Below are 27,444 nucleotides of genomic sequence, written 5' to 3' on the forward strand. Positions count from 1 at the left end.
GCTCTGTATGCAGGCTGTAAAGAACAGACCATCAAAAAAACCCAAACAGCCCAGAACACCGCAGCCAGACTCATTTTTGGAACACCTAAATACGAAAGTGCGAAACCCCTAAGAGAGAAACTGCACTGGCTCCCGCTCAAGGAACGAATTGAGTTCAAGATCTGCACGACTGTACACAAAATCATTCACGCAGATGCCCCACTCTATATGTTAAACCTAGTGGACTTTCCGCCCAGAAATGCCAAAAGATCGGCCCGCAAATTCCTCAATCTGAACTTCCCCAGCTGTAAAGGAATGAAATACAAACAGGCTTATGCTACTACCTTTGCGTACACAGTCTTGGAACGCACTACCCATGGCCCTGAAAACCATGACCAATCTAACCAGCTTTTGCAAAGCTTTGAAAACACATCTCTTCAACAAAGCCTACAAAAGTCACCCTCAATGAAACAAATCATTTCTTAAACCACCCAAGTACACCAAAAAACACCTCTCACACGACCTTACCTAACACCTTCCATCTAAATCCTCTTTCACCTCTGCTTATGATCGACTGTTTTTAAATCATGTAACGACGTTATCATATCTATACTCTGTAAGCCACATTGAGCCTGCAAAAAGGTGGGAAAATGTGGGGTACAAATACAATAAGTAAAAATTTATAAGTCCAAGGCAACCTCTGCAGTAAGAGGTAATTCTCAAACTCCCCATGGTGTTTGTTTCTATGAAGTTTCCCTTTCAGAATTCAGGGACGCACATATTTGCGCACCTCACTTTTTGGCATAGATAAAAGTTAGGGCTAATACATTGATTAAAACTTTTAATTGTGCAATTATCGCATAGAGCGGCCCCCTCACATTTCCTCCTATACTGTACAATATATTTATTTGTAACATTTATATCCCATATTTTCCCACCCATTAGCAGGCTCAATGTGGCTTACATAATACCGTAAAGGCAATCGCCAAGTCCGGTAGATGTTAAATACAATTTAAAATAAGGGTTAGATAAGGTTAGAGTAAACAGGTGCAAAAAGGAGCAAGGAAATAAAGGAATATATAATGTCCAATGCGATGTAAGGAATTGATGCATTGCAGAGTTGAGGCATTTAAGTAGGGCCGGTAGGGTAGGCCTTGCAAAACAGATAGGTATTTAATGATCGCCTAAAGTTTTGATGGTCGTGAATCGCTTTCACACTCTTTGGTAATACGGTGTACTTAAGTAAGAAAAATTGGATGCATAGGTTGATTTGTATCTGAGTCCAATGCAGCTTGGATAGTGGAGGTTCAAATAAGTACGTGACGCTCTGGTTCTGTTTCTGGTCGGAAGATCTGTCAAGTCAATCATATATCCTGGGGCATCATCGTAGACAGTCTTGTGGACCAAAGAGCAGATTTTGAAGGTAATGCGTTCCTTGATTGGGAGCCAGTGCAGTTTTAATCGGAGAGGTTTAGTGCTATCGAATCGTGTTTTATCGAATATCAGCGCCTAAATCTATGCGCATCCATTTACACCAACAATAACGTGGCATAAATCCTAGCATGTAGATTTAGGCGCACTGGGCCATATTCTATAACTAGGTGCGTAAATTTTGGAACGCCCATGAAATGCCCATTTCCCTGCCTATTATTATTACTAGCATTTGTATAGCGCTACCAGACGCACGCAGCACTGAACACCTGACACAAAGAGACAGTCCCTGCTCAAAAGAGCTGCGTATAACCACACCCCTTTTTGCCTGCGTGCATTAGAAGTTTGGCGCACATCGTTACAGAATATGCTTAGAGAGTCGTGTGCCTAAATTCTAATCGGTGCCAATTAGTGCTCATTATTGCTTGTTAAGTGTTATCAGCGTTCATTAGCTTTTTAAGCTTGTTAAATTACGCACATTGTTATAGAATCCGTGCTGATTTCAGCGATGATCTCTAGGAGCACTATATAGAATCTGGGGGCATGTGCGTAAGTCTGCCACTGAATATCTCCAGTTAAGTAATGCACATAACTTTATCTGCCTAACTTGAGTACAGCTATTCAGACTTAGTTACATAACTGTATCTGCCATTGCGGAAGATTAGTGTTGAATACATAAAGTTTAACTACACCTCAGGAGTGCCTCCAGCCTCTTCTCTTTTAATATGCTAACTTTTTTGTGTACACAGTGAATTAGGAGCCCAAATTTTACTCAATGAGCAGGGGAAAGGGGATTTTCAACTCCAAAGATTTATCTAACCAACTTCTAAAGTTAACTGGACAGATCTTCAACCCCTGTGTGTTTAAAGTGAGAGATTTAAACCTGGTAACTCAAGAGAGGCAAAATTGAAATGCCTTTTTAAATTACTGTTTTCACGGGCCAGTCCATCTAGGTCAGCTGTCTGGGTCAGGAACTCAGCAATGTCTTTCCTCTTTTTAGGGTCTGGCATTTTTGACAATGAAGCCTATTTGCATCCAACTATGTTTCTGGTATCTGTTTTCCTGCTTCTGCAAACAACCTACAGCAGCTTTCCCTGGAGCCAGGTGCTCGGCTACCTTCACTTATTTTCTGAACCCCTGCTGCTTCCTCACTGCTCCCAAATTGCTCTTCTCCAGTAAATGTTTACTACCTGCTAGTTCAGAATCCTCAAGCACTACATTTCCCAGGACCCCTATGAGCCTTCTGTATTTTGGAGCTCTCACAAGCTCTCTTGAACTCCCTATGTCAGGCTGCCCAGTGCATCATGCTACTTGCTGTTCCTGTTCCTCTTCCTCCAGTTATGAGTTATCAAATTGCCTTTTTAGAGAGTATTTGATCATACCTTGGTTAATTAAATGGAGAGAAGGAGACAGCACTTGGTTTAAAGGTCTTCTTTCATAAAACAGTTGTTTTTTTTTAAATATTTTGGGGTCCTTTTACCAAGGTGCGCTGAAAAATGGCTTGCGGTAGTGTAGGCACATGTTTTGGGCGCCCGCAGAATCATTTTTCAGCGCACCTGTAAAAAATGCTTTTTTTAAAAAAAATTTGTGCTGAAAATGGACGTGCGGCAAAATGAAAATTGCCATGCGTCCGTTTTGGGTCGGAGACCATTAACCTATGGCAGGGGTAGGCAACGCCGGTCCTCGAGAGCCGCAGGCAGGTCAGGTTTTCAGGATATCCACAATGAATATGCAGGAGATAGATTTGCATACCATGGAGGCAGTGTATGCAAATCAAGTTCATGCATATTCACTGTGGATATCCTGAAAACCTGACCTGCCTGCGGCTCTTGAGGACCGGAGTTGCCTACCCCTGACCTATGGTAAAGTCTCACGTGGTAACTGGGTGGTAATGACCTATGAGCGTCAAATGCCACTTGGTGCGTGTCCGATCCATGCGTCTGAAAATAAAAATTATTTTTTGGACGTGTGTATTGCACGCACGCCAAAATGAAATTACCACAAGAGCCACACAGTAGCCGAGCGGTAACTCCATTTTGGCACGCATTGGGCGCGCGTAGACGCTTACGCGGCTTAGTAAAAGGGCCCTTTTGTAATTCAGAGGTTGAGTAGGCATGGCAATTCATATCAGAATCTTTTTTGGTTTCGTACTTGCTGCAGTTTGGGTTTTGCAGTAAGTATATTCAATTTTAGTTTTTAAAATAATGGAAAAAGTTGAAAAGATGTTAATTATTGCACTCACAAAAAATTCTAAATAGCTGTCAAAGTTCAGGAAAGATAAATCAAGGGACAAAAGCTAGTGTGACACGCACAATCTTTGTGTCTATTTTTAAAGAAATGTGATTTTGAGCAAAAACTGCATGAAGTTTGTTGCAGTTATGTTTTTTTTTTTTTTAAAGAAAATAATATTGTGACATCACTTTAAAGCCACTCATCTCGTCAGCTCTCCTGGGTCATCCAATGCCGTTCCGGTTTTTTGCATGTATTATTTTGTCTTGCGAATGACATTTTGTAATATCATTTTTTCTTCACCTTGTATATACAATACACATAGAAAGCTGTGCATAGGTATGTGTATTGACCATCATTGTCATCTCAACATTTCTGATAATCTGCTTCTCATGCGTTGTATAAATTTACCGTTTGACTCTGTAATCAAGGCAACTGCTGGTGCCTACAAATACAGTCCCCCAGGTTCTGTATAGGTTGCCCAAAGTTGGGCACCAAAATTTGGGTGTGGAGCCCAGATGTGTGCACAAACTAATTAGACAATTGGGTGCTAACAACCAATTATTGGCATTAATTAAAGTTAATTAGCATCTAATTGGCACTAATGTGCATTTACACATGCATTTGCCTACGCGCTAGTCTGTAATGCTGTGTGCCCAAAGTATTTCGCACCCAACTTAAAAGGGGGCAGGCCATGGGAGAGGCATTCCAAATCTTTAGGTGCAATGCTATAGAATACTAGGGTTGTGCATCCAACTTGCAAGCCAGGATTTGCACCAGGTTTCAGCAAGCTAAGTCCTCGCACCATGTGCTATTTTATAAAAGGCACTCAGCCCAGAGTGTTTTTTATAGACTAGTGGTTGGCAAGGATTTTTCCTAGTACCTATTTCTGAGCACCATTTATAGCACCTGTATATTTAAAAGAGAAAGCACAAGTATGTAGGCCTTGGAGTGCTCAGCCCCCATTAATTAAACTGCTGTAGTCAGCGATCCAGCTTACCATAAAGGATGTTGGATGTGATGGTCCCAAATCACTCCTAAAATTGAGACAGCAGTAGAAACAACATTCAAAGAAGGACAATTCATACTTGTATAGCTCATTCACACTGTATCTCTACCCAGCATAAACACCAGAGAACAGAAAAGAAAAGGTCCAGCAACAAAATTACTTCCTTTGCCTCACACCGAAAAGAAGTTTCTTTTCAGAAAAAGTTCAAATAGCTTGTTATGGTTCAAACAGACAGTTAAACAACTAAATACAAAAAAGCAGTTAAAAGTTGTCCATATCACAACTTTGTAAAAGTGAAAACGTGCTTTCTCTGATGACAAGCAGGCCATTAGTATTCTCAGATCTGTGTGATGTCATCTGACGGAGCTCGGTGCGGACGCTGCCTAGCATATACTGCAAGTAAAAAATTCTAGCAGCGTACTAACGCACATAGGCAGGTACCTTCCCACCCCACGCCTTGGGTGGGGTGAGCTCATGTTCCTCAGTCTGTTTTTTCCCACAGAGCTGAGAGATCGCTGCTTCGTGGTCTCTCTTCAGCACACACTAACATATTTTTTCAGTGCCTTCCCATGTGGGTTTTTCCTTCATTTCTCTCATTTTCTTCATAGTTTTTATTTTCAGTACCTTTTCCTTTATTTTATTAGATTTTCCGCTTTTCAAGTTTTCTTTCTTTTTCACATGGCTCTTTAGGCTCCTTAGGCTCCTTTTAGGCCTGATCACCAACCTCAGTTTGAGCCTTGCCTTTTTTGATGCTCAAGATTGAGGAATTTAATTTAGCTGCAATTCTTTTCTTGATGACTAAGAAGACCCCCAGTGGCTTCAAAAGGGTTGCCTAATGTAATCGGGTGGTTTCTGCCACGGATTTACATAGTTGGTACATTGGGTGTCTTGGGCCTGACCACCACCATGATTCTTGTTCTCTCTATTTACAAATGCATCTGAGGACACAGAAGGCACATCAGGTCTAGCAGAAAAAATGTTTTGACTCGGCCGGTCCATCAGCTTGGGCACCAGAAGCATCGACCTGGATGGCTGCCCAGACTTCATGTACCACTGGGAGTGCACTGGCATCAAGGAGGTCTCACCCTTCCTGGACATTGGGCGTTGATAGTAGACCCTGGGACCAGAGGATGCTTATGGGTTCGATGTCCTCATCGGCACCGAGAGACCATGATGCTGAGTGTTGAGGGAAGCCAAAGAAGCACAAGCATTGATCTTCTTTGAAGCACAGTACCAGGGCATTGGCATCACTGGTACCCAAGAAGTGCCAGCACCGAGAGAATAGCTTCCCCTCCTTGGTGGAGGTACCAGTGCTGGTATGCCAGTCTTTGAGCAGTGTTAGCGCCTCCTACAACACCAGCCAGGTTCTCGCTTCCGGTTCGACACCAGCTCTTTCTCAAGTTGTCTCTGAACCAGTTCCCCAGCCTTTGCTGATGACTGCCCTTGATGAGCAGTACTGGGCCATGCTCAGAAAGGAGCTGGCACAGATGTTTCAGCTACATGCTTTTCAGACATCATGGATGCTTGCGCCAGCTGCAGCTCATTTTCAACTCCCTAGTCTGCCCATAGAGCGGTCTTCGACACCAATGCCTCAACATCGACCCATTGGGGGAAGAAGCTTCCCCAGAGTCTGAGAGCAAGGCTATACCTCTGTGCCCTTCAGGGTTTGGACATGATTCCACTGAGCTGGGGTGGGCAAAGACTCACTCTGCCCATCTGGAGTAGATGAGGAGTTGGACTTGGACTGCTCATGGGAGTCAGAAAAAGATCCACATTACTTCTCAGAGGAGGAGTCATATAGAGTTTCTTCTGACCCCCTCCCCTCCCTCCTCAAGAGAGGCATAAATCTCCACCTTAGAGTGTCTCATTCACAGTTTATTTTTTTTGAAGGAAATGATTTCAGCCATTCCATTTAAGTTGCAGACAGAGAAAGAGCCTAGAGCAGAGATTTTATCTGTCCTGGACTATGAATCTCCTCCTAAGGAAGGGGTCACAGTTCTGTTACACCCTATCCTTAAAGATATACTGACGAAAAATTAAAAAATCTTCCCTCTCAGTGCATGTTGTACTGAAGAAGGTGGATACTCAGTATTGTATCAAGAAGGCTCCCAGATTTTTTTTTTTTTTGGGGGGGGGGGGGGGGATGCAAATTGCCTCACCACTCTCTGGTGATAGAATCCTCTTTCAAATGAGCCAGAAGTTCTGGGACTCATGCCTTGGCTGCCCCCAAGTAGAGAGGCTCAGACTCTGGATTTGTTTGGGAGAAAGGTTTTTTAGGCCTCGATGCTCATTAACCACATCCAGTCCTACCAGCTCTACATGAGCATATACTTGAAGTCTTTGGTGCGCAGTGTGCTCAATCTTGACAACTCGCTCCCTGAGGAGCAGGTTGCAGAACTTCACTAGTTGAACAGCAAACAACTGGAGTACAGGAAATATCTGGTCAGGAGCACTTATGACACCTTTGATATTACATCCAGACTCTCTGCTATGGGAGTGGGGATATGCAGGCTCTCATGGCTGAGTGTCTCTGACCTGGAACCAATAGTTCAGGAAAGGTCAGTGGATGTACTGTGCCAAGGAGATAATCTTTTTGGGGACAAGGTGGAGGAGGTTGCAGATCTCATTAAGAAACATACTGACACCAGTCAATGCCTCTCTCAGTAGCCTCCAGCTTTGTCCTCCTCTAATAGGAGGTTTTCGACTGGACCTAAGCAGCAGACCTATTACTGTCAAAGGTGTTAGGTTTCCACCACCTTCCCGCTGTACCCGGCAGCTCCAGCCCCAATGCTCCCGACCACATCAGTCTCCCGTCCACAGAAGACCCGGCCAGCTCCCCAGTTAAAGCAAGGGACAAGTTTTTGACTGACTCTAGAATAGCATAGCCACCATCCAGTAGCCACCCCAGACGACCTACCGGTGGGAGGGAGGCTGAATTTTTACCATCAAAGGTGGCCCCTTATAACCATCGACCAGTGGGTTCTTCAAATTGTCTGCCTCGGTTATGCACTTATCTATGTCAGAAACCACTAAATTGCCCAACAAGAGCATCATACTCATCTCGCAGCACAAGCAGGTACTTGTAGAGGAAATCTCTGCCCTTTCTGCAGGCCAGTGAGGTTGAACCCATGCCACTCAGGGAAGAAGAGAAGGGATTCTTTTCCAGGTACTTTCTTTTGGACAAAAAGACTGGGGAATTTGGTCCCATCATAGACCTAGGGTCCCTGAAAAAATTTCTGGTTAAAGAAAAGTTCAGGATGATTTCTCTACATGATTCAGGAACAAGATTGACTATGTTCTCTTGTCTTGAAGGATATCTATATCCACATTTTGATACTTCCAAGCACAGAAAGTATCTCGGACTTTGAGTAGGGAAACACCACTATCAATATTGCGCTCTGCCTTTTTGCCTTACGTCAGCTTCCAGGGTCTTCACCAAATGTTTAGCAGTAGTTGCAGCATCGCTATGCATACTGGAAGTTGATGTGTTTCCTTACCTTGATGATTGGTTGGTCAAGAACACATCGCAGGAAGGAGCGCAAGAGTCAGTGTGGAGAACTATTCAGGTGCAGGTGTAGTTCGTCATAAATTATCCCAAGTCCCACCTTCTCCCAACTCAGCGACTGGAATACATAGGAGCCCTGCTTGATTCAGTGCAAGCTCGGTCTTTTCTGCCTCTGGCGAGGAGCAGATACCTTGATGGTGCTCGCCTCGCAGGTTTGGAACAGGAAGTAGGTCACTGCTTGGCAGATGTTGAGATTGTTAGACCATATGGCCTCCACAGTGCATGTCATTCCCATGGCTCGCCTTCATTTGAGGGGTCCTCATGGATTCTGGCTTCCCAGTGGTCTCAAGTCACTGAGAACGTAATGGATGTCATCCGAGTTCCTCCAGAGCTTGTTCAAATCCTCCTCTGGTGGACAATTCGGTCCAATTTGACTGTGGGACTCAACTTCCAAATTCCACTTTCCCAAAGGTGTTGACAACGGATGCATTCAACTTGGGATGGGGGGGGGGGTTCATGTGGACAGGTTCACACCCAGGGAGTGTGGTCTGCTCAAGAGACAGATCTCCACATCAACCTCCTGGAGCTAAGTGCTATTTGGAATGCTCTAAAGGCTTTCAGAGATCAGCTACAGAACCAAATTGTTCTCATCCAAACCTACAATCAGGGTGCAATGCATCATGTGAACAAGCAGAGGGGTATTGGATCTTACCCCTTGTGTCAGAAGGTGGTACAGATGTGGCCGTTGGTTCTACTTCACAGGATGGTACTATGAGCAATGTGCCTGGCTGACAAGGGCAACAGCCTGGCAGACAGACTGAGCAGGGTGATGCAACCTCACGAGCGGTCTCTTAATATGGATTTTTCCAACATTCATGTCAACAACAAGGTCCCTCAGATCACATGGGAGACTAGCATCAGATATCTTTCTGCTTCGATGGAGAGAGGGTCTTTTGTATGCATATCGCAGAATCAGTGAGCTTCAGGCCCTAGTAGCTGATCCACCTTACATGAAGTTTCATAACAACAGGGTAGTTCTTTGCACACACTCTAAGTTCCTTTCTAAGGTAGTGTAGGAGTTCCATCTTAACCAGTCAATTGTTCTGGCAACATTTTTCCCAAAGTCGCATGTCCATCCTGGCAAATGTGTACTGCATACCTTGGATTACAAGCGAGCCTTAGTCTTTTGTCTGGAGCGGACCAAAACCCAATGACTGTCCACCCTGCTTTTTGTTTCTTTTGACCCATCGTCAAACACACTATTTCCAATTGGCTAGCAGATTGCATCTCCTTCATTTATGCCCAGGCTGGGCTGACTCTAGAGAGTTTTGTCAAGGCTGATAATGTTAGAGCCATGGTTACATTAGCCCACTTGAGGTCAGCCTCCATTGAGGAGATTTGCAAGTCTGCAACGTGGTCCACACATTCACATCTTACTACTGCCTTGAGCAGGATACCCGACGTGACAGCTGGTTCAGTCAGACAGTTCTGCAGAATTTGTTTAGGGTTTAGAATTCAACTCCACCCTCCTAGTCCAAGTTCTGTTCTGTCTCAGGCTGCATCTTCCCAGCTAGATTGTATATAGTTTAAGGTTGATTGACTTCAAGGCCTTGACGTTTTGAGTCCCTATTGTCCTAGCAGTGTTGATTTTGGTGAGCCTGGTAGCTAGGGATTCCCAGATGTGAGAATACTAATGGCCTGCTTGACCTTGGAGAAAGTGAAGTTAGTGTAGCAGGTGTTCTCTGAGCACAGCAGGCCAAGCATTCTCATATACCTGCCCACCTTCCCTAGGAATTGTATTCCTTCATCTATATTATTCTACTGAGGAACCTGTGCTCACACGTCTGGCACATTTTGCAGTGTGAAGCAATGGAAGTCTGATTGTAATGTATATGCAGATTTTTGGAATTATGAATAAATAGTGCAGGACCAACTTGAAAAAGGGGCACTTGACTGCTCATGTTTGTGCTGTCAGATTCTGGGGCACCATTAACAAACGCCACAAGCCAAGGTGTCCCTCCCATCATGCAAAAATGATGTCTGCTGGCTAGTTGAAGATCACACATAACATGGAGCATTGACAGGAGCCACAGATTGTGCCTCTCTGCCAGAGACTGGGCTAGATAGTGGGAAAAGAGAGCATGAAAATGGGGATGAACCCCAGGTAACTGTTAATGAATGCTTAGAGTGCCATACCTCAAGTTAGCCCAGGTTGTGCTTCACCTGGAAATCCAAAGGAAGAAGTGGAGACTGCCCAGAAAAACACCTAGATCATCAGTGAAACATTTGCGGTTTTGGTTAATAATTGCATTAAATCACTAGTTGTTCTAATTTTTGGTTATCATTGTCTTCATTTCACTATGCTGTTATACCTTTATTTGAAGTACCACTGGCTCCATCATTGTTTCTAGCTATAAGATTCACAGTGCTTGAAAACCTGTGTACAAAGAAGGAATGATTTGATTACATTCAGATCTGGCTAAATCGTTGTAAAATGAATTTTTCTCAGCTTGTGTAAAAAAAAAAAAACAACTCAAAAAACAACCATGAAATTACAAATGCTATTTCTACACTGGAAAATGGTTTAGCCATTTGTGTTTTCATCTGTATGAGAGGTGTACACACCCCTACAGTAGAAATACCAATTATGAATTATCCAGTTCTGACTGTATCTTGGAATATAACCAAACCAAGTTTGCTTGGATACCATCTGTGTTTATTACAGCTTTAATCATGAATACAAGTGGAAAATTTCTGCTTTCTGCACCTTTGTAATATAACTGTGCATGAATCATGGTTTAAAACTCTGCTCTGCATTAGAACATGCTTGTGCTCTATGTATTCTTTAACCTACACTTTGGTCTTTAGCATGCTGGACTACGATACAGAGAACCTGAATTCAGATGAAATCTACAGCTCTCTTCGTGGAGTCACAGAAGCCATTGAGAAGTTTAGTTTCCGTAGCCAAGAAGATCTCAATGAACCAATTAAGCGTGATGGCAAGAAGGACTGCGATATTGTAAGTATCTGAACTGGATCTGTTGCTTGATTGCTGTCTATTTTGAAGCAACATTTCAAAATAACCAGTTTCACAGTTGATGAATCTCTGCCTCTGGTATATATTGATGAATCATAGTGCTTACATTACTTACAGTTGTAGTTGTAGGCTGGTCACATTAGCCACTTTCATGTTTCTTGCCCTAACTTAACCTGGGATGATAAGGGTGATGTGGCATATTGGTACACATGAAGGACTATTTTGCACAGAATGTTGAGATTGAAATTCATGCAAATAACAAAGATGGAAAACAATTGCACTACAGTTCTAACCATAGTAACATAGTAAATGATGGCAGATAAAGACCTGAGGTCCATCTAGCCTGCCCAACAGTCAAACTCATTATCAGGTCATGATTAAACCAAAAATGAATGTGATAGAAAATACTTGATCATTGTCTCTCTTTGGCATTTGTGGGACATAGACTGTTGAAGTCCGCCTGCCTTGTCCTTAGTTTCCAACTACTGAACTTGCTGTTGAAGCCCACTCCAGCCTATCCAAATCAGTCTCATCGATTCCGGGACACAGATCGTAAAAGTCTGCCCAGCACTGTCCTCACGTTCCAAATTACTGGAGTTAGTCGAAGCCCTCTGCAACCCATCCTAAACCAGACTGCCATATACAGGACTCAGACCGTATAAGCCTGCCCAGCTCCGGCCTTAGTTCGTCACAGCCAGAGTCGCCATCTAAAGTGCCACTCAACATGCAAACACACATGCAACCATTTGAGGTTTTTTTTTTGTTTTTTTTATACAATTCATTTTCTAATTAGAGATCCTGTGTGTTCATCTCATGCCTTTTTTTCTCCACCATCTCCCTTGGGAGAGCATTTCAGGCATCACCCACCCTCCAGGGGCATAGCCACAGGTGGGCCCAGGCCCACCTACCTTTGCCCGAGGCCTACCCAGAGGTGGTGCACCCCAGCCACCCTCAATCCACCATCACTCACTGCCTTCTCTCCTGCAGATCCGGGACTGCCACCGCTCCCCCCCCCCCCCCCCCCTGTCACTGCCGCTGCAGTGCTCGCAGCCCGCACCCTTAGGCAATCTGCAACATACACAGGCACCAATATATATGGAATAAATAGAAACCTTATGATATCTATAAGATAGGAGAAAAGGACCTCATATGGCTGAGCGCATTGACTTACGTAGCCAAAACAGCGTCAATCAAGTCTGCATATAGTCTTCTTTATAATCACAGGTGATCATAAGGAGGCCTATATTCAGACTTTATTAAAGCTGTTTTGGCTATTCATGTCAACACACTTGGCCATATGAGGTCCTTTTCTTCTATCTTATAGTTATCTTCAGATTGGAATTCAGGTATCTAGGTGCTCAATTCTGGCAATATTTTTTAAAAGATTGCTGAACCTAGAAGGATATGCAGGAATACATGTGTATTTGCCAGCATGCACAGCTGGAGCAACCAATAGACGTGTGGAAAAAATAAGCATCACAAATTTGGAAGCCTCCACAGTTTTGTAATTTCCATGTGTAATTGTTGCCACTTCAGTGTGTAGCTTTATTTAGTTTATTCATGCATTTGCTATACTGCCCTTTGTCTAGGAACTTCAGAGCAGTTCACAGATATACATTTATTTATTTAAAATACTTATTATCCACACTATCTTTCCATTCTAGGTGGGGTACAAAGTTAAAACATACATAATATCAAATAGACACAACAAACAGTCAAAAAGAAACATACAAGCTGTGAAGAAACAGTGTGTTTTAAATCTGTGAAGTGTATTGGATATTTTCCTGCTTGGATTATGTTCTGAAGTGTATTTCTCCTATTTGGCCAGCAGGTGGTATTTCTTTGCTTTAAAGCTGTTACAGAGAGCCGAGGGGCCCTTATACCAAGCTGTGGCAAAAGGGGACCGGCGCTGGCATCGACGTGTGTTTTACAAGCACGCCGAGGCCCTCTTTTACCGCAGCTGATAAAAGGGAATGTCTCGCTTTCCTTCAGGAAATGGCCGGACGGCTAATAAAGCACTTGCTGCGTGGCCATTTTGGGGGGAGCCCTTACCGCCACCCATTTAGGTAGCGGTAAGGGCTCCCGCGGTAACCTTTGCATGAACAGCTTGCCTCAATAATTTTCCCACAACATTTCTGTAAGATTTAAGCAGGGATTTTGACTTGACCAATCCAAAAAATGAAATCTCTTCTTCAGCTATTTTGTAGTAGATTTATGAAGAACGAAAGAGTCCTGATATCGTATGCAGTTTGAAATTTTCCAATCTCTCCAAAGATATCAAAACACTACTACTACTACTACTACTTAACACTTCTAAAGTGCTACCAGGGTTACGCAGCGCTGTACAGTTTAACAAAGGACAGTCCCTGCTCATAGGAGCTTACAATCTAATGGACAAAATGTGCATACAATCAAATTGGGGCAGTCTAGATTCCCTGAATAGAGGTATAATGGTTAGGTGCCGAAGGCGACATTGAAGAGGTGGGCTTTGAGCAAGGATTTGAAGATGGACAGGTAGGGTTCTTGGCGTATGGGCTCAGGAAGTTTATTCCAAACATAGGGAGAGGCGAGGCAGAAAGGGCGGAGCCTGGAATTGGCGGTGGTGGAGAAGGGTACAGAGAGGAGGGATTTGTCCTGTGAGCGGAGGTTACGGGTAGGAGTGTAAGGGGAGATAAGGGTAGCGAGGTAATGAGGGGCTGCAGATTGAGTGCATTTGTAGGTTAGTAGGAGAAGCTTGAACTGAATGTGGTACCTGATCGGAAGCCAGTGAAGTGACTTGAGGAGAGGGGTGATATGAGCATAACAGTCGAGGCGGAAGATAAGACGTGCAGCAAACACTGGCACATCCTTGAGGGACACCACTGCTTTCGGAACAAATGGTTTACTGTGGCTAACATGCGTAGCAAAAATGTTAAAGAAATTATAGCCCCTTCGGCACTCCCTGTCACACCATCTATAGCACCTTCATTCACTGGACATAAACCGTATGGTTCCTGCTCTGTATGTCCATCCTCTATGACCATTTCAGTGTTTACTCACCTGCAAACAGGGAAGGAATACCCTCTCAAACACTCCTCTAATTGTAATATGGAAGGGGTGGTTTACCTGATTCTTTGCCCCTGTGATCATCTATGTGGGCAAAACTATCAGAAAAATGAAGACAAGAATAATCGAGCACAGAAGCAACATCAGGAAGAACAATGTAACAGCACCTTTACTTCAACATTGTATCGACTGCTCACATAATTTCTCTGACCTTCGCTATTTAGTGTTTAAGATTATCAAGCCTTCTTCAAGAGGAAGTAACACGGATAGGATACTTCCGCAACAGGAACAAAGATCCATTTTTGAATTAAACACTGTCTCCACTGCTGGTCGTAACACGGAGATAGATCTTTCTGTGTTTTTATAAACACCATCCCTCATGAGTATGATACATATTTGTAGATCATCCCTCAATGAATATGATGCATGATTTTACTTATGCTGCCTTCCATAAAGCTCCCACAGTGCTTATTCAGTTTTATTAATTATCTCTTATCATGTTATTATGTTTTACACTTTTCTATTTATGTAAGTATATGATTTTACAAAGGATCATAAGTTCTTATCATTTACTTATTTATGTTTTATCAGGTTATGTTGTTCAATACTTTCAAGTGTTTATGTGAGCATAAGATTGTACAAGGGATTATTACAAGCTCTTTTCACTACTCATCTGGTATTACCAAAAATGTCTTAGGAACACTTGAATATAGGATCATTAATGATCAAGCTATTATTGTTCTATCGTCACTTTATTTGTTGACAAAGCTCATATGCTTATCCTGTTTCTCTCTTGTATACAGAAATTTAGCATTGATTCGATATTGAATCTTTGCACTGAATTTAAGAAACTGTCTGGATCGTTTTATTGTAACCTTTATATTATAGAGACCTAGTTCAGCCCTTAGTCAGCAAACAGGACCTTGGTATGCAGCTCACAGGACCTTGAAGGTACGATCATGACGCGGTCTTTCCACCTTCTTATCTCAATATAAGCACATAGCGCATGCCCCATTGTTTGGCAGTTTTCACACCAACAGCGTCTGGTTCAACTACACAAACATTTAGCAGGCTCTGGGTAAGTTTGCTTGATATTATGTCTTAGATATATTAAGCGATGCCCCGATCGGATTTTGAGAATGCCGATACCAGCCGTTGTAGTTGTAAATGTTTGGGTTCGTTAACAGGAGTCAATATACTTTAAATATAAACAAACGACTGTATTTTATGGACGTCCGTATTCGGATTGATCTGGCCACATATTGTAGTGTAAAAATGAAACGCGAGGTCTTGTACACAAGATAATAGTGCGTATGGCTCACGGATAGGGAGTAAAGTCTCACTTTGATGCAGATAGGTGGTATTATGCAACTGTCATATCTAGTGATTTTAAAGATTTTTTTTTCCTTAACTGTGGATCTGTTATCATGATGTGAACCTCACTAAGTTGTAACATATGGTGATTTTTCAAGGAGTTTTTTCAGACATTGTAAGATGTTGCCTTGCTTCAGTAGCATACATACAATTAGAAATGCTGTCTGTCATTTTAAGACCACTCAAATATGTTCACAATGTAAATAGCATTGTTGCTAATATCGGGGTATTAAAGGTGTTGTTTCTACCTCTTCAAATAATATTAAAATTCACCTTCCCTGCTTTAAATTAGGTAATATACCTGAACTGCTTGAATATCTTCATCTATGTAGATTTTGAATAATCATTCTGGTAAGCCCTCCCCATTTTTTTACAGAGAGATATACAGTGCACTCCATTTAAGTGCACGTTAGATAAGCGCATGCTCTGTTTAACTGCATGCCGTACTTCGGTCCCGTTTTTGGCTCCATCAATTTCTATGGGGACAAACTTTGGTTTAGCACACCACTGATAAGTGCAAGATTCGCTTATAGGCATGGTTTAAGCCCGCTCCTCTGCAGGAAAGACTCCGCATAAGTGTGCGCACGGAATATGGAAGCCGATTGGCGCATGACAACCAACGAGATTTCAAATTAACTTCCACAGGCAAAATAAGTGAAAGAATGTTGTTAGAGTGTACACTGTGTCACAGTTGTGACTGTGCCTACACTCACCTCACCTCTGGGTGACCAGGCCCTATGACTGCTGTGGACTGTCTTCTTCTTGTTTCCCAGACATGTTCCAGAGTTCATTCGAGTCCTGGTGTTCCAGCACTCCAGACTTGCCCTGGTGTTCCTGCTGCCAAGCCTCACCTGTGACCTCATCTGTAATTGCCTTTATTGAGCACCTGGGAACTTTCAGGCTTGCCTTTGCAACAGAGGTCTTCCAATGAGCTTTCGTCTGTGTGTGCGTGTGTGTTGCAGTTCCAGTCCTGCTAGTTCTTGTCTTGTTTTCTTCAGCCTCAGTTCCCTTCCTGCTTGTGTCTGCCCTGCCAGCCTTCAGTTTTAGTTCTGACCCTGCTTATATCCTGTTTGGGAATCCAGAATCCTGTTCTAGCCAAGCTTGTGTGAGAATCCTGAATCCTGTTTGTTTGAGAATCCTGAATCCTGTTCCAGCCAAGCTTGTAATCCTGAATCCTGTTCCAGCCAAGCTTGTGTGAGAATCCTGTTTGTTTGAGGATCCTGTCGTGCCAAGCTTGTAATCCTGAGTCCTGTTCCAGCCAAGCTTGTGTGAGAATCCTGAATCCTGTTTGTTTGAGAATCCTGAATCCTGTTCCAGACAAGCTTGTTTGAGAATCATGAACCCTGCTTGAGAATCCAACATCTGGTTAGAGCCAAGCCAAATCCATTCCAGCATCCGGATCCAGCCAAGCCTGTTTGAGAATCATGAATCCTATTCCAGTCCTGCTTATTCCAGCCCTGCCTACCAACAGCTTCAGTTCCATTCTTGCTAGTTCCGGTCCTCCTTGTACCAGTCTGTCTGTGTTCAGCCTCGCTCCCTGTTTGGGTGGTTCACCTGCTGCTGCCGGTCACTGGCAGTGGTCCAAGGGCTCACTACTCCGGACTTCCTGACAGTTGTGACACACTGGAGTCGTCGTCGTCATCGCGCAACTGTAAGACTTTAACACTGGCTGAACGAATAGAAGTTCTTAAAAAATTAGAAAACAAACAAAGTCAAACATCTATTGCTAATGAATATGGTGTCAATCCCAGTCAAATTTCACGTATCTTGAAGTAGAAAGACCAGCTTCTGGAAGACTGGCAAAACAATACAAATCCACACTGGAAACGAAAATGGGCGGGAAAAGCTGAGGAGGTAAAAGATGCCGTTCTTCGGTGGTTTTCTCAAGTCAGGAGCAGACAGTTTCCTGTCAGTGGTCCACTGCTTTTGGAGAAAGCTAATCAGCTAGCTTGAAAGTCTTGGACTAACTGAATTCAAAGCCACTGTTGGATGGTTAGAAAGATGGAAGGAGAGGAACATAAAATTCAAGAAACAGCATGGTGAAAAACAAGACGCTGATGACTTTGGTGATGAAAATTGGGTTGTTTTTCTTCCTACCATCTTGAATGAATTTGCACCTCGTGACATTTTCAATGCTGACGAAAACGGTATCTACTGGTGAGCGATTCCTGATGGAACACTTGCATTCAAACAAGCCGAAACTACAGGAGGTAAAATGTCGAAGGACTGACTGACGATATGTACCTACACGCAGGCAACGGCTGATGATGAAACAGATGATGAAATAAGCAGTGAGGCACATACTGAAAAAATTCAACAACCTCCTGTCACTTTTGCAAGAGCGCTGGAGAGTCTCAACACCGTGCGGGCCTATCTGGAGGCCACTGGATGCCAGTGCTTTGACAGTTTTTACTGTCTGGCAGACGTAGTCTATGGAACACACAGACACAAGAGTGTACAGATGACTATGACTGATTACTTCAAGTAAGCCTAACGTCAGTTAACGCAGACTGTATATTGTACGTATAATAAACAGTACTGTACATATGTTTATCAGATGCCAAGCTTCTTTGGGTCACAACGGTTAAGTGCACGCTCTGGTTAACTGCATGTATTTCTTTGGTCCCAGACCCTTGCACTTAAGTGGGTTGCACTTTATATACATTACAATTTTTAAACATAATATTTTGATATATCATAATACTGATGACACTGTAAATTTTTTTATATAGAAATTTAACATAATATATATTTTTTATATTCTTATATGGCAGCTATTAATATTTCTATAATTGTATAGAAATATTAATAATATATTGATTTTTATGGCAGTTGTTCGCTGGTTTTGTTTCACTATGATCTCTTTGTGATGATGAAGGTGGCATTCTCGTATCATGTTTGGTCCTCATTGGCTCAGTTTTTATTTTTCATTTTTATTTTTTAATCTTTAACTTCCAGTATTTGTTTTTAACAACTATTTTGTATTAAAGTTTTGTGCATTTATATTTTAATTGTCATTTTTATTGCTCACACTTTTATTGTTATAATTTGTTTAACTGGATGATGTTTTCAAACTATTTAAAGTATGTGAATTTTTGAAATATATGTGTAGTGTTTATTTATGATTATATTTTTGTTTTTATGTCAGACCCCTGAGGCAGGCGTTTGTACGCCGAAACACAGCCCGTGTCGGGTCATTTTCACATTAAAGGACGACTTTTATCTCAATCCTGAAGGCCCAGTGTTGCTTTTTTGTTTCTGTTCAATATTAAGACACATGATGAGAGGGCTTATTCACGATTGAAGGTTCTAGAGTTCAAAAGAACTGACTTTACCAAGATGGGGGAATATCTCAAGGAAGAGTTAGTTGAATGGGAACAGCTGAAGGAAGTAGAACAGCAGTGGGCAAAACTAAAAGAAGCTCTTTTAAGGCGACAAACCATGTTAGAAAAGTAAGAGGAAAAGACAGCCGTTTTGGCTCTCAAATGTAGTAGCTGAAAAGATAAGAGAAAAAAGGTTAGTCTTCATAAGTTACAAGATGACGCAGAAAGAGGAAGACAGGCAAAAATGCCTAGAAAAGCTTAAGAGAAGCTAGAGAAGCTGTCAGGAAAGATACAAATGGAAGAAAAGATAGCCAGTACGGTAAAACTGGGGGACAAGACATTTTTTAGATATGTAAGCAATAGGCAGAAGGTCCAAAATGGCATAGTAATGCTCAAGGGTGAAGCTGATAAGGATAAAGCTGAACTACTTAATAGTTATTTCTGTCCACGGATGAAAGACTGGGACAGGCCCGCAGAAAACAGTTGCTAATGGAAATGGATGTTTGGTAGACCGGGACTGATCTTCAGAAGACTCTGTTAGGGAGGAGCTCTTTTCCGGGCTAATTACCCTGTTCTCCTTAAGGAATTGGTTCAGGATTTGGAGCAGTAGACACCTATGGAGTTTTCTTGGTTTAGTAGAATTGTTATCATTAAAATGAATACTGTTCCGCATTTGATATACTTATTTCATGTGCTCCTGTTGTGTATCCCACGTACCTTTTTGTCTGGTTTGCAGAATCGCCTTACTCGCTCTGTGTGGCATAAGCGTCCCCTGCTTCCTCAGACCTTTTGACATTAAGTAGTATGCCATACTTTTTATTGTTATTTGAATATTTTTACTGCTGTAATTGCCTATTGCACATGTTTAATCTATTCTTACTGTACACCGCCTTGAGTGAATTCCTTCAAAAAGGCGTTAAATAAATCCTAATAAATTAATAAAATAGGGGTAAGCGTCTCAGGGGGGCTGGGTGTACTTAATCTGTTTTGCTACTATCGGGCAGCAAAGGCCTACACTGCGATTGAGTGGTTTTAAGCTTCCCCTTCCAAGCTGTGGGTTCATCTTGAACAGACTACGGTGGGGTCTTGCCTGTTGAAACACCTTATTTGGCTCCCTCACAAGTTCAGACACCTGCCAGTGGAATTGTGTCCCACAATTTTAGCCACTTTTTATGCCTGGGGGCAATTATTTCACGATGACAAGTTTGTTTCCTTTGCATCCTTCTCTGCAGCCTATCAGCTCCGCCCTCGGATAATTATGCATATATACAACTGAAATATTTCTTGACTACTCCCTCTGTTAAGAATTGTATTGTACGGAAAAATTCCTATTTGGAGGAGTTGTGTGAAGACTCCAGGGGTACTATGAGGCTTATTACATGTTTGTGTTCCCATATATTTCATCAGGTCAATTGGGAGAGGGAGTTGGGTGTCTATCTCAGAGGATGACTGACTTGTTATGGAAAAGGCTCTATTGAAGTCCTCTACAGCAGTGTCAAAGAAAGAAAATGTTGTTAAGGTCATGTACTGCTGGTATCTTACGCCTGTTCGACTGCACCATATATTTCCAGGAATGTCTTCCTATTGTTGGTGGGGGGTGTCCTGAGCCGGGCACATTGGGTTATATCTGGTGGTCATATCCCAAGGCCAAAGCCTACTGGAGGGCAGTGCAGGCTTGGTTGCAAACCTGGATTGGCCGCTCTGTGTAGTGGCATCTTGCAATATTTCTTTTTGGCAAAAACCTCAGGGACTTACCAACAATCTTTGTAGGCATGCCACGCCTTTCATGCTACTCATCTTAACCTGGCATGGCATTGGAAGCACAGAGCAGTACTGTCCTGGGTGCAATGGATCATCAAATTGTGGTCTATTTGTGACATGGAGCTTCTGGTTGCAGTCAGGCGGCAGACTCTTCCGGTGGGAGGGTATTTGGGCCCCATTTTTGAGAACTTCTTCTGTTTGAGGGTTGTAGGGGGTTTTGCTCATGTTTTGAACCTGTTTCTGTTCCTGGGCCTCTGAGGAGCTAAGATATGATCGTGTGGTATATTCGGATTCGTGTTACTGCAGGGTGCGTTATATCAGGGTTCCACTGTACTAATATTCTTTCTCTCTTTGCCCCACTGTTTAGGTGCCAGAAATTTAGTGTTAGGCAATGTGCCCAGGGGTGGCTATGGGGCTCATTTTCAAAGCACTTAGATTTACAAACATGTATAGGTTTCTGTGGAACTTTGTAAGTCTAAAGTGCTTTGACAATACACCTCTAAGTGTATTAAAACTGTGAAGTTTGTTGGACAAAAGGTACTGCACAAGTCCAAATTATTATTTTGTTTAAAGGCTATGAGTACATAATTTCTTTATTGTAATTTTTTTTAGATGTACACTGCTTTGGACTGTCATTTTACAGTAGATGTTTAGTCAGTAAAATAAAATGAAATATCTTCTGTCAATCATTGTGTGAAGTAGGAGTGGAGGAATAGCTTAGGGGCCCTTTTACTAAGTTGCGGTAAGTACTAAAAACCACTACTGTGGGGCAGGGGCGTATCTGGACTCTGGCGGTAGGGGGGGCCAGAGCCAGAGGGAGGGGGCACATTTTAGCCCCCCCCCCCGCCATTTCCGGACCCCCCCCCTCGCCACCAATGACACTCTCCACCCCCTCCCGCCGCCGCCAACCCTCCCCCGCTGCTGTCACCTTTGCTGGCGGGGGACCCCAACCCCCCCGCCAGCCGAGGTCCTCTCTTCCATGCAGGCTGCAAGTTGCAATGCTTCCTGTTCGTCAGACTCAGAAGAACCGGAAGCGTTGCAACTTGCATCCTGCACGGAAGAGAGGACTTCGGCTGGCGGGGGCTTGGGGTCCCCCGCCAGCAAAGATCGGCGACGGGTTGGTGGCGGGCGGGAGGGGGAGGTGGAGAGGGTCTGTGGTAGGGGAGTCCAGGGCGAAATCTGCGGGGGCCCAGGCCCCTGTGGCCCCACGCAGATATGCCCCTGCTGTGGGGAGCGCTCTGGCGTCCTGAGGTAATTTTGGGATGGCATGCATTTCCCATGTGCTAAAAATAGATTTTATTTTTTTAGCGCTGGGGCATGTCTCGGGAGGAGGGGGAGAGTAGGCATGTACTGTGCTGATCAGTTAGCGCAGTTAATATCGCTGTATGCTAACCAATTAGCATGTGGTTAGCACAAGAGCCCTTACTGCCTAGAAAATAGCGGTCAGTAAGTGCTCACACGCTAATGGCCATGCATTAGCACATGCCCATTAATAGGAATTATGGAAAATCAGTCATTTTACTGCTGTGCTAAAAGTGGCCTGGGGATAGTGTAGACCACTTTTTAGCGCAGCTTAGTAAAAGGGCCCCTTAGTGTTCAGAGCAGGGAGCCAACAACCAGGGAAACACGGTTCAAATCCCAAGGCTGCTTCTTGTAATCTTGGGCAAGCTACTTAACCTTCCGTTGTCCCAGGTTCAAACTTAGATTGTAAGTCCTCTGGGGACAGGAAATTCCTAGTGTACCTGAATGTAACTCACCTTGAGCTACTACTGAAAAAGGTGTGACTATATGCAAATAAATAAAATAGTCGTCTTTGCAGTAAAATAGCAGCCAGTATTATTTGAAATTGTAACAATATACTGCATATGGTAAAATCTAAGATAGTACAACTTTGTTCTATGAATTCTAAGATGATAGCCCACATTACAATTCTAATGCAGTTTTGTCTGTTATCTAGGTTTCTCGAGATGGTGGTATTGCTGCACCTACAACTGATATTCGTGGTGGAAGTGACGTTGTGGAAGGAGGAAGAATGGCTTTAGATAACAAGACATCTTTGTTGAACACCCAGCCTCCGCGTCCTTTCTCAGGGCCACGAACACGCGAGTACAATCCCTTTCCTTATTCAGACACTATCAGTGCATACGACAAGACTGCCCTGAAGGAGGCTGTGTTCGATGATGATATGGATCAGCTTCGGGAAGGTTGGTAACTTCTGTTCTAGTCTGTGTAAGGTCACAAAGCTTCAACAGCCTGCTAAAGCATTCCCAAGCAAAAACTTTACCAGTAGTCTCTCAATTCTTACTCAACACCCTCACTTATCACCCCTACCACTGCAATTTCCCCACCCCTAGCTGTCTGTTCGTCTGTCCAATTTAGATTGTAAGCTCTGTTGAGCAAGGACTGTCTTTTCATGTTCATTTGTACAGCGCTGCGTAAGTCTAGTAGCGCTATAGAAATATTTAATAGTAGTAGTAGTAGTAATTCTTAATCCAACTCTTCTTTAATGTAGCAATCATAGCAAACAAAGAAAATCAACTTACAGTTCAGTTGTTTGGAAGAATTGTTGCTTTCTGCAAAACAGAGTCTGTGTCCATCCACTTCAGAGGCAAGGAGATGGCCAGAAACTTAACCTAGCTGAGAGGAAAGGCTGTAATATTCAAAGGGGAAAGTGTGGGAATCAATTGGGGGAAAATGCCTTGGGAATATGGTGAAAAGGTTTGATGGAATCATAGTAGATTCATGAGGGATCATACCCTAGAACAGCTGCTGATCACAAAGGCATGCTAGGAAGACTGACACAATCTTACACAGCCGCAAAAACTACAAACTATAAGGGGGGGGGGGGAGCCCCAGGACATAGTGCTATCTATTACACAGACAGTGCAATTGAATACAAATAATACTTATACTAAATATACTTAACATTGGACTCTGCCTTTATGAATATGGAGGTGGACACTCCCTGCCTGGTATCAGTAGATACCACTATTTAACTTCTTGAACTATAAACATGCACAAGTCCATTTATATCTGGATCTTAAAACTTGACAAAGACTGCTTGTCTCTGGTTCACTATTGCTCTAGCAACTTCTCTCTTGCAGGCTCGCAGGAGCTGAAACAAGAGACAGACAGCACAAACAACACAAAAAAGAGAGAAGTCTTTGAATCTTTGACATGGACAACAGTCCATGATGTCCTCATCTCTAAGTGGTATGAATCAGTGGCTCAGTGATGGCTTTGCTGAAGATGTTCCTTGTCTTCCAGGGAAGTCTTGTGTCGAAGTTCCTAGGTGGTGCCAAATTGTCATTGATGATCTTTAGTTCTGCATCTGTAATGGCACTTTGGTGGTACGTGTCTGGTCTTTCATCAACTGGTTGATGAGATTAAGATGCAATCTCTTTGTGACAGGCAGTACTGTGCAGAAATGTAAGTGCATGGGATGTGCAGTTAGGAATCTCAAAGAATCTTTCCATTTCTCCCATTCTTGTCACATTTCTGGGGTAGTGGAACATCTCACTTATCAGCACTTTGGGAAAGCTCCCTCAGTAGGGATCTTCCTTGAATGGTGACTGGAGCCACAAACCCCAGTGGATCGTACACATTATTGACTATGGACAAGACACCTTTGCGTGTATATGGCTTCTCCCGGGTGGAGACTTGAAAGGTAAAAATGTCTCTCTTTAAATCCCAATGTAATCTAAGGCTTCTCTGAAGTAGAGGGGTGTCAACTCTTAGATCCAGATTCTTTAAATCTTTGTTGTGATCCTATGCAGGAAATGCTCTCATTACTTCTGGAGGCGATTTTATGAAGTCTCAGATTGGCCTCTGTCAGCGTTGCTTGTATTCTCTTTAGCAAGTAAGCGACTTCTCCTACGGTAGCTAAGGACTTCAACATAAATGTTTCTCTCAATGAAGCATCTGTGCCATATTCTCTTTCACCTTCTTGGGCTGTCCTTCTAAGCCTGTAGGTTGCTACTGCAGGTGAAGAACTGTTACCAAAGACATGACCTGTCATTCTGTATTCCACAGTGTCCTGGTTGATGTCATTGTCAAGGTACTGCAGGAATCTCAGGTAGTTTCTGTAGTCTGGGCATACAACAAAGCAATAGAACATTTGCTGAATATCTGATTTTATGGTGATGGGTTCCTTTCTGAAGCGAATCAAGACTCCTAGTAGGCTGTTGATCATGTCAGGCCCAGAAAACAGCACATTGAGTGGGATTCCGTGAAATTGAGCACTGAAATAGAACCTGATCTGGCCTGGGTTTTGTGGGTGATATAACTCAAAGGTAGGTAAGTACTAACATTCTTCATTTTCTTTTAATGGTGGAGCTGGCTCTGCATGGCTATTATCCAGCATGCTCTGCATGAATGTTGTTGCTGTTTTGTATCTCATTTCCTTCTTAGAGTCTTTTGCAATGAATTGAGATGAGAAAGAGCTTGCTCTCTGTTGTTAGGGAGTCATGTTCTGAGAGTCTGGAATGCTAGAGGAGCCATCCAGCTATTTGACTCATCCTTGTATGATTCTTTATCCATAATTTTCAAGAACTCTGTTTTCTGTTGAAAGAGTTGGTTTATCATTATCCTTGGTGACTTGGAGCACCGAGTTCCCCAGATGTTCTCCTAAGTCTGGTGGAGAGGTGTTCTGACAGATAGCTGAGCCAGGGTCTGGTTCTTCCCAGCTGAAAACCTCTTTCATGTGCAAATCATTATGACAAAGTTTGAACAAGGTGATGCGCCTGTTCTCCAAGACGTACGTTTTGTAGATATCTACACTTGGTCTTCTCAATCTATTAGGTTTCCTTTATTTTTTGGTGGCTCATGGCCCCTTCAGGATTGAACCCCTGGCTGGGTTCTTATTCTTTCTCAAAAATTTTTTTTTACAATTCAACTGTTTGAGTTCGCTGCAGCTATTTTTCCTGTTATGGCCTAGAAGCCTCCCAGTGGGTTTGAGGTGCTCAGACTGTGGTAGGACCATGTTTGTGAAAGATCTTTACAACGTGTGCCTAGCCTCTCTTGGCTCTAGCCATAAGCCCTCTCATAGTTCTCTTTGTGTTCAAATGCAGAAGATAACACACAAAAGTCAGGAGGCCCTGCATGAGAAGCTTTGGCATGCCAAAGTCTGGTCCATCGGCATCAGCATTGAAGGCATCGGTCTCCATGGCTTCAGGATCTGCACCAGACACTGGGATGCATTGACTTCTAAGAGGACTTCCCATGCCTCAACATCGGGGTTCGGTAGTGCCCATTAATGACTGGACACTATTCTGTGCAGCTCATCAATGTTGGCACAAATGATACTGCTAGGTATTCTACTAAACATATCAAACGTGACTTCATGGCTGTGGATCAGCGGGTAAAGCACCTAGATGCTCAGGCAATGTTCTCATCGATCCTTCCTGTTGAAGGAAAAGACCGATTGAGGGAAGCTTGCATCCTGGAGCTAAATGTGTGGCTACGTGGATGGTGCCAACATGAGCACTTCGGTTTCCTAGACCACAGGATGATTTTCCAAGGCTACTGAGCGTTGGTGGTTTCCATCTTTCAAGGAAGGGACGATGTGTCTTCAGTAACAGACTGGCTAAAGTACTTAACAGGGCTTTAAACTAAATTTGCTGGGGATGGGTGAGAAAAGCCACAAAGTAATTAATAACCCTCAGGAAGGTAAGACATCAAATACCCTTATAGAAAAGGGAAAAAAAGTAACATCTGGAGAGCTTTGTATACTAATGCCTCTAGTATGGGAAACAAATTTCTAGATCTAGAGGCTGCAATGATAGAAGCTGACTTGGATTTAGTGGCGGTCACGGAGATGGGGTTCACAGAGAGCCATGACTGGGATATAGTTACACTTGGCTATAATCTATTCAGGAAGGACAGGGTAGGAAAAAAAGGGTGGAGGAGTGGCATATGTTAAGAATAATATTAACGTGACAGAACTGCAGGACGTATGGGGTAAGGAAGAAGCTGGTAAGAGGAAAGGAAAATCTATTTACATTGGTGTAATATACAGGTCACCTTCACAGTCAGAAGAAATGGACAGAGACTTAATTGAAGACATCCACAAAATAGCTAGGAAAGGGGAAGGTACTACTGATAGGTAAATTTAACCTGCTGGATGTCATTTGGGGCATTCTTGCTGCTCAATCATCTAGAAGCAAAGAGATCTTGGATTCTCTACAGGAAGAATTGTTACAGCAGTGGGTAACGGAACCGATGGGGGATGGAGCTATCCTAGACCTGGTGCTCACAAACGGGGAGAATGTTTCTGATGTTATGGTGGGAGATCATTTGGCATTTAGTGATCATCGATTGGTGTGGTTCAATATTAAGACAAAGGAGGAGAGAGGGTTTATTCAAGATTGAAGGTCCTAGATTTCAAAAGAACTAGCTTTACTGAGTTAGGGGAATTTCTCAGGAAAGATTTGGTTGGATGAGAACAGCTGGAGGAAGTAGAACAGCAGTGGGCAAAACTGAAAGGAGCTATTTTAAGAGTGACAAACCTTAATGTTAAAAAAATTACATAAAAGTAAGAGGAAAACAAGGCCGTCCTGGTTCTCGAAAATAGTAGCTGAAAAAGTAAGGGAAAGAAGGTTAACCTTCATATGTTACAAGAGGACTCAGAAAGAGGAGGATAGGCAAAAATACTTCGAAAAGCTAAGATAAGCTGGAAAAGCTGTCAGAAATGTGAAGTGGCAAATGGAAGAAAGGAAGCCGATACAGTAAAACTGGGAGACAAGACATCTTT

General features: G+C 43.0%; 1 protein-coding gene across 5 annotated transcripts in view; it reads left to right on the forward strand.

Annotated features, from left to right (window-relative positions):
• The window catches only part of CLASP1 (cytoplasmic linker associated protein 1), a 484,411-nt gene that overhangs the window by 413,718 nt on the left and 43,249 nt on the right, over positions 1–27,444 (forward strand). For all 5 annotated transcript variants that reach the window (XM_030210422.1, XM_030210418.1, XM_030210420.1 and 2 more), the window contains 2 exons: positions 11,022–11,172; positions 22,651–22,897. In XM_030210422.1, coding sequence (XP_030066282.1) covers positions 11,022–11,172; positions 22,651–22,897 — 398 coding nt within the window. The remainder of the gene's footprint in view (positions 1–11,021; positions 11,173–22,650; positions 22,898–27,444) is intronic.

Source organism: Microcaecilia unicolor, chromosome 7 (genome assembly GCF_901765095.1).
Source record: "Microcaecilia unicolor chromosome 7, aMicUni1.1, whole genome shotgun sequence".
Taxonomy (NCBI): Eukaryota; Metazoa; Chordata; class Amphibia; order Gymnophiona; family Siphonopidae; genus Microcaecilia; species Microcaecilia unicolor.